The following is an 8,394-nucleotide window of genomic DNA, read 5'->3' on the forward strand; positions in this document are numbered from 1 at the left end:
TGCAAGTTGACATCCCAGTGTTGAGGCACCTATCAGAGTAATTGGTGATGTAGCTTCACACATCCAATCCGGACAAGAAATGACACATTCATGGATTCCAACAATCCTGGTGCCCACATATTTATGTCTAAAGTCTATTTCCTCAAAGTCTCATCCAACGAGCCCATGAGTTTTCCTAAAACCAAGACAAACAAAGAGATATGATGATTTATCAAAGCATTACTCATTAGCTAATGACTGAAACAAGCCTTTACCATTGGTGCATCAAGCTCTTTTTTTTTTTTTATTTTACTAATCAAGGGTGGGGAATAAATTGGCCTTGATAAACTGGTGTCGGGTGGAGATTTTCTTTTAGGGGATAGAATCCTGGATAAGAGTTGAAGGGTCATAGGTGAATGACAGATACCTAATGGCCTTGCATGCCAAATGGCGATTCTTAGGGGATAGAATCCTGGATAAGAAGTGACGAACCAATGGGTGGGTGATATATACGTAATGGCCTTTCATGCCAAATGGCGATTCTTGTGGGACACAAACTGTCACACCCCGTTCACACAGAACCGGGCCAGTGATCGGGTTAACACCGGTTAACCCAAACCTGTCAGGATCATCTGATACAGTATTCCACCACAGCATGCACACAACTAATAAAAGCTTATCAGATCAGCGGAAGACTTGGTTTACCTGTGAATATTCCCATAATACTTGATACCCGAATTGTGATACAATAGTTATATACATGTGGGCCCGAAGACATGATATTTACACAATAAAAGTACAATTTACATATCAAGTACATAAAAGAAATCATCAAAAATCAGAGTATACAGCTCGGCTCGGTATCAGAACCTAGAGCTCAGCTCGGTATCAAAGGTTGAGCCCAGCTCGGCTTCACAAGGTAGAGCTCGGCTGGGCATCAGAAGTGGAGCTCAGCTCGGCATCAGAACTGTGGTCCCGCAGCACAACTCTCGCACGAGCAATTAGTGTCGTGCCCTAACTCCTCAAGGGCCCACCAGTCCTCTTCAGGGAACTCGACTGTGGGACCCACCCTGTGCTCTTTAAATGGATGACCTGCAAAATCATCTAAAAGAGGTGCACACGTGGGATGAGCTCGCTAGTTCAGTAAGTGGAAAGATGGACCACACAACAGTCCACACAACAATTCACAACCATATGCACTACATGCTATGCAATACATTTTAAATTACATCCACCTAAGCAACATTACTAAGTCTTTGGTTTAGTGCTACTACAACCACAATGCGCGTATACTCCGAGTACGAGCCGCGAACTCCATCCCGCGATACGCCCATAGGGCTGTCGGAGAAGGCCCACCGTGAGTACTCGGAAAAGTAAAAACATGCCGACCACCGGCTCTCAACAGAAAAGTAAATGACTGAAAATTAAAGGTGCTGACTCCAGCAATTTAAAAGCAGTACGATTGGCCCTCTTGAATATACCACCGGGGTTGCCGACTATCCTATTGACCAGCCGGGCGTAATGTCTAACCACCACAGTGACCCGACAACCGCGACCACTGCTTCCCCCCAAATGGTAACCCAACACCTTAACCCCTGTTGGGAAGGGTCGTAGCACGGCTAGATGATAATCCTAAATCGCATGCGCCTATATGACAATAGTACGATTGCATAATGCCACCGCGTCCCATACCACGGGCCACCAATGCATTTGTTTCCAAGATGACTATGGCATCTAGTCTATTAATGCATTATGCATAATGATGTTCACATTCATCACAGAAGCATATTATCACTTGGCAATTAGAAAATAAACACAACACCCATGCATAACAATGTGAGGATGACTAATCTACATAACATTTTCATGATGACATAACTAGACTAGATATGATTAAATGAATGCCAAAAAAAGCCTTGAAACAAGGCCAAACGTCCTCTCCCCACTTACCTGTAGTGTACAAGGACTCCCATTCGGTACGGGTGAGATCCGGTGCGAGAAGCGTGAGATTTGGTGAACCTATCATGAGTGAGCGGGGTTAGTATTTCACCATTTAGGAATCAAGATTAACACAATCTAATGACACGATCATGTCTAGAATCCTAAAAGAAGGCCACACGTCCGATTTGGGTCCAATCGGACGTAAAAATCACATTCGGAGCCTCTCGGGTGGGTCGGACAGCCCACCTGTCAGACCCACCAGTCTGGACCGACGGGTAGGTCGGCCTGTCGGTTGGCCCATCGATTGGGCCAGAGGGTCTGCTAAAACCGGTGAGTCACCCGGCCCACAGGTCTGGCCCACCGGTTGTGCCCGAGGGCTCTGCCCTCTCAGGCGGGTGCCCACAAGCGGGCCAGATGGCCCACTGGTCTGGCCCACCGGTCTTGGCAAAAAATCTGTTGTTTCTTCCCAACTTCCCCCAATCTTTGGGGATTCAAATGGGGCCTTTCCAAACCCATTCTTCACACATTCAAGGTCTCATAAGATGGTTCTAACCTAGATCTGGGTTAGATTTAAGGAATGGGAAGCCATCTTACCTTCTTTGCTCAAGAACTCCTTCAAAACCCCAAAAATCACTTCAAATCCACAATGCTTCTCCAACCTTGTAAATACTTCTTCAAATCCTTCAAGATCAACACATAAATCATCTATTAAACCTTAGATTCATCATTTCAAGGGGGATTTACAAGATCTCAAGAAACCCTACCCAAATCAAGGGTTCTACTTAGGTATGGTGAAGGTTTAAGGAACCCAAGCTTTGCTCACCTCTAAATGTAGATCTAGTGTTGAAGATCACTCTTCCGGCGCCGGAATGGGAAGATCAAGCCTCGGCGCCGCTGACATCCATCTCTTCTTTCTCTTCCTTCTCTTCCCTTCTTCTTCCCTTTATTTTCTCTCTCCTCTTTACTCCTCTCACCAACGTACGAGTGTCATAAATGAGAAAAGAAAAGAAAAGTATAAATGCTATATATACTTCTTTAAAATACTAAGTAATTCACATGGGTGGGTCACTCAGGTGGGTGGATGCGCCCACCTGTCCGCCCACCTGAGGGCCAAAACTTGGGATTTTGACAGAATTCGGCCCTCGGCATGAATCTCACTCTTGGCATACGTTGCAATATACGTATGCACCTTAATATACGGCTACATATCTGCTTTATCCGTACATGGCCTTGTGATAGGTGCATGTACACGGCTTGGGTATTCCCGTCTCTTCTGGCACTGGCTCGGACTTGTCGGGCCAGCCGGTGTTTAAGGTCACCCTTGCCATCATAGTCCATAAGGAACCCGTTCTAATTCTCTCCGATTCGGGTCCTGTATGGTAAACCGGGTCAACCGTGTAATCAGACCGGGTTGAAGAAGTAGGGTATTACATTTACCCTTGGTGAGATTAGGGGAGTAGAGATCAATCCTAGAAGAGGAAGTAAGCATAGGGATTATGTTGGCATTATTCTTGGCTTTGAGAGAACGGTGGAAGTGGGCCGAATTAAGTCACCCAAATCTAGCCATTTGATTTTTCTTCTTGGACAACAAGCAAGGAAAGCTCGAGGGCTACAACTTTCTCCTCCTCAGCTAGGGCAAGGTTGAGGAGATCAAGCTAAAGCCGAGCTTGGATGGAGTGGAGCTTATCTTTGCCATCAGAGACCTGAGAGGAAATATTTCCAAAGGTAGAGGAGTTCCAGAGCTTGAGAGTAGCTTTAACATTCCTAAGTTTACAGGTGAAAGCAAGGAGGGGGGATATGGAGCGGGGGGTGGGAATGCTCCAGGCACAATGGACAAGAGATTTGAAGTCAGGATGGGAAGTCCACATATCGAAGAATTTGAATGTCTTGGGACCGAAGGAGCGGAAGGGGAGGACATGAATGGAGATGGGGCTATGGTAAGAGATCCCAAGAAGACCAAAACAAGTATGGGAAGAGGGGTAAGAGTCAAGCTAGGCTTCATTGACAAGGGCCCGTCTAACTTACAAGCCACCCTCTGATTACCAGCTCTTCTGTTGTGCCAGGTAAATTTGGCTCCCGACCATCTGAGGTCAGTGAGGTTAAGGTCATCAATACAATCATTGAAGGGAACAACAACCTGGTATTCAATGGGGTTACCCCCATGCTTTTCATGGCTGAATCGGGTGACAATGAAGTCCCCGACAATTCCCTAAGGCCTGAATCCCAAAGAGGGGGCCTGGGAGAGTAGGTTGGACCACAGGGGGAGCCTAAGGGGGGCTCTATTGTAAGCATAGATAACCGAGAGCGAACAGATGAAGGGTCCACAATGGGTGAGAAAGTTCCTAAGAAAGTACGCCCACAAAGTACCCCGCTAGGCGTCATCGAAGGTGATTGTTTCTATCCTAGTACAAGGGTAATCCGTGTCAAAAGAAGGTCCCCTAGAAGTTACCTTAAAATCCCAAGAACTACCCAAATGATTGTATAGTAGGTCCACCGGTAGGGGTTTGTCTTACCAGTGGGTCCACAGAGGCTGATTAGGATCTCAGATTCCATCGATTGATGGTCACTGGTGGATGTCTGTCCAACCGGTGGGTATCGACCGGTGACATGGATAGAGGCTGATTAGGATCTTAGACTGATGTCTGTCCAACTGGTGGGTATTAACCAGTGACATGGATAGAGGCTGAACTCCATCAGTCAATCCACCGATTGTATAGTAGGTCCACCTGTTGTTAGTGGATCTACCGGTGGCAGCCTAGAAAGTGATGTACACTTCAGGGCTAAACCACCTTGGGTCTGATTGTCGTGTTTTAATCCGTGGGGTTTGTAGAGGGTCTTCCCGCTATTTATTTAAGTCTATCTGATCATGTTTTCACTGGGCCAATCGGGAGCTACGTCGATTCTTTGACTGAAAGCCTAAACCCATATTTGAGAAAAATGCTCCCAAAGCTAAACTCATTTTAAGCTTGGGAAAAGCACACGGGAGTACTATATATGCTACCTTGGCAAACTATGGTCATCGGGGTCGAGGTATACCCCTCCGATACGGCAAAACCCCGATTTTCTACCTACCTAAACCCAAAATGGAAAGAGGAAAAGGGGTTGGAGAGGTATTCCCTTACCTTTGGAAGCCCCGTCGACGAGGGGGAGTGGTAGGGGACCTTCCTTCTCATCCTCGTTCTTTTTCTCCCTCTCCTATGATTTTAGGTTGTGAAATGAGCCTTTAAGGATCACCTCTTTCTATTCATAATCAAGGCTCAATTGACTTAATCCAAATGTCGGGCCATGTGGACCCACCACCTTAGACTCACAAGGTGTATGAGTGAAGTGGGTAGGCCCCATGTAGTGTGGGGACAAGGGTAGAGTAGGTCATTACGCGTACGATGGGTCCCACGGGAAAATGATGCAAATTGGGACAGCAAACCCGCTGGTTGATGGTCACCGGTAGGTCATTGTCCAACTGGTGAGTATCAACCGTAGACAGTTTCTATTGCTGTACTTAGCTGGTTTCCAGCCCTTTTGCCTATGCCTAGGTGGGTCCCCTAGGGGTCTGTGCATGGTCTCATGGAGAAGTAGCTACCATTCAAGCAAGGTCAAGTGAAGGGGTGTTTGATCACTTACCACCAAAGCTTAAGAGGCTTGAATCCCTTCCAATTGTGTCGTCTCTGTCTGCATTCACACGAGGGGTCATCCCGTCCTTCCAAACAAAAGACCGTAGCTAACCACAAATCACCGGTATGGACACTCTTTGGTGCATCACCTATTAGCAAAAGTTCAAATTAAACCGGATTAAGGCACGGGTGTAACAAACGTCCACAAATGGACCTTGCAAGCATGTATTTAAATTACTGCCATGAACCGTAATCCATTGCACAATAATATGGGAGTGTCATGACTAGTGATCGGACACAAAAAAGGTTTGAAAACATTTTTCAAATAACATTTATTTCAATAATAAAATCCATTTTGCTAACTCTTTACCAAGCAAGTGTTGGGCCACATACTACAAGTAGTCATTGTCAGATAACTCACTCAGATTGATGTTCTCCTTGATGAAAAGGTGGTGGAAACCATATTGAGCATCACCCCCATTGACATCCATACCCTATATGCTGAGTGGCCAATGTGTAGCCAGTCCTATCGGTTGGCATCAACTATTGGCACACCATAGACGCACAAGACATGAAAACAGTGGTGTCTCTTCTTAGGTAAGGGAAACATAGCTACCAAAGATTCCTATTACCAAACACAACTGGCGGTGAACCATTCAGGAATATCTACAGATTAATGTGCAACACATACATGTGCCCATATCTATATTTCCATTCCAATCCCCATTGAGGAAATATACAATACGGCAACCGTAGAATAGAGTGCCTAAATCTGTCCATAGTTGTGAACAAGTAAATGGTACTGTTGGACTGTTGCACATAAAAGAACTATTATAAAAAAGCGCATATAATATTAAACTGTAATTAATTTATCTAATCTCATTAAATAGGGTTTGATGGACATGCATCTAATGTTAAAATATCCAACAATAGTTGCAGGCCCAAGAAGCCTAATATTAGGCGTGCATTGGGCTCCACTAGGTTCCAGAATAGTGACTATCCAAGATAGATTATCTCTATGTCAGCACTTACATATGGGTCATAAATAGCTTGAGGCCCAATGACATCTGACTTCTCTTGGGTTCTATCATTAGATGCTAATGAATCTTGGACTGTTTTCTTTCTTTCCTTTTTTCTTCCTTGGACCAAGTACAGCTGCATATGTGGTCTTCGTCATTGTACTTATTTTAGGAGTCCAATAAATAAGTTTTTATTTAGTTTATTAGTTCTTTTGGCTCTTTTAAGTTTCTAATCCAAATTCAGTCTCTATTTGGTTTCTATTAATCTTGTACTAATTTTTGGCGTGATATTAGGGTTTGTAGTTTACTGCTTTTTGCACCTATGTGCTTATGATTTTGCAGTTTTTAGTTCCTTGTGTTCTTTCGAATTTGTATACCCTATGCTATATGCACTCTCAACCTTCCAGCTCTTGTCAGGACCAACAAAAGAAGCCCCAACTTTTGGGTGGAATGTGAGGAAGCATATATGTTAGGGTTTTTTTTTCTCTTTTTTTCTTTTTCCACTGTTCCCATTATTTGGCATACTTATGCTTACCTTTTATGTTTCATAAATTGTAAAGGTTTTCACCCTTGTCTTGTCAAGGCAAAAGAAACCCTAATGTCAGAGCAAAATTTGAGGAAACATTTATATTGGGTTTTTTTTTTTGCACACGTGCCCCTATGATTTGGCATGCCCGTGTTTACCTTCCTATTTTTTTGTTTTATTTTTATTTTTATTTTTTTATTATGAATTTTCAAACCCCGCATTGTGTTTCACAAATTCACATATTTATAAAAGTGTATAAATAATTTATCTGTTACTGTATCTCTGTCCTTGATTTTGGGTGGTGGTTGTGTATTTGGCATTCCATGTACGTTAAGTCACAATCTTAGGGATATACATAGTAGAAAGTGACTGGGGATCTTATAGTTGTTTTTGAAAGTTAGCTGGAGAAATGTATAGACTTTTGTAAAAAACTACTGTTAATTTGAGTCATATTTGTAATGCTTATGATGGTCTTTGGTAGTTTTATTGATCGACTAATCTATGCTGCCTACATTCATCCCGTTCTTACATATATCCTATGTTGGTGTCTCTTATGTTCATTTGGGATCTGCTTCTATACATATTGCAAATGCATGATGTCTTTAATATTGTGGATGCAGAACATGCTGACCACCATCATCACACTCATGATCCTGGGGTTTCTTCCGTCAGCATAGTTTGTGAAGGCAATTTAGATCTCGATAAGGTTGGTTTTCACTTTTAAGATTCTTATGTATTGTTTGTTTGTGTATGTACTTCGTATATTTCTTTGAAATTATTTCTCAAACTTTATTTCCAATTATAAAGCTTTCATCCAATCATTGTAATTTATGTGGTTTGAAAGCATTTCTCGGATTGTTTTTGTCTAACCGCACCTTGTAGTGGTTCTTAATTTCATATAATTAGCTTGAGTACAAGTACTGGAAACTAATACATCAGACTGCTAAGCTTTTCCCAAACCTATTGCAGGCCAATATGTGGTTGGGTACACTATTGTTGGAGCGAAGTGATGATATATATAGAACGAAAGGTCTCCTATCTGTTGAGGGTATGAATGAGAGATTCGTCTTTCAAGTAAGTACATCCTGTTTGGAGATATATTTGTATTCTAATATCATTGTATGTATGTGTATTGGAATATTCCTCATTCTTGCTATATAAAACTGGTACTGTACTGATTTTGATCCAGATTATGGTTTTGGTTCCTAATCCCTGAACTTCTAAGACCATGAACAACTGTAACAGTGAATATTGTGGCTCCTGTAATAGATTCTTTTTTTTTTTGTGGATGCATACATAATATATAAAACAGGAGAAA

At 42.9% G+C, this 8,394-nt stretch overlaps 1 protein-coding gene across 4 annotated transcripts in view; it reads left to right on the forward strand.

Annotated features, from left to right (window-relative positions):
• The first annotated feature begins 7,102 nt into the window (after nucleotides 1-7,102).
• LOC122065843 (adenylate kinase-like) overlaps nucleotides 7,103-8,394 on the forward strand; it is a 14,998-nt gene continuing 13,706 nt past the window's right edge. For 3 of the 4 annotated variants that reach the window (XM_042629687.1, XM_042629689.1, XM_042629688.1), the window contains exons 1-2: nucleotides 7,641-7,782; nucleotides 8,046-8,150. In XM_042629687.1, the coding sequence (XP_042485621.1) occupies nucleotides 7,666-7,782; nucleotides 8,046-8,150 (222 nt within the window). In that variant the 5' untranslated portion in view covers nucleotides 7,641-7,665. Of the gene's footprint in view, nucleotides 7,783-8,045; nucleotides 8,151-8,394 lie in introns of all 4 variants that reach the window. The other variant, XM_042629691.1, reaches the window with a different exon arrangement.

This window comes from Macadamia integrifolia, unplaced genomic scaffold, assembly GCF_013358625.1.
Source record: "Macadamia integrifolia cultivar HAES 741 unplaced genomic scaffold, SCU_Mint_v3 scaffold213, whole genome shotgun sequence".
NCBI classification, from domain to species: Eukaryota; Viridiplantae; Streptophyta; class Magnoliopsida; order Proteales; family Proteaceae; genus Macadamia; species Macadamia integrifolia.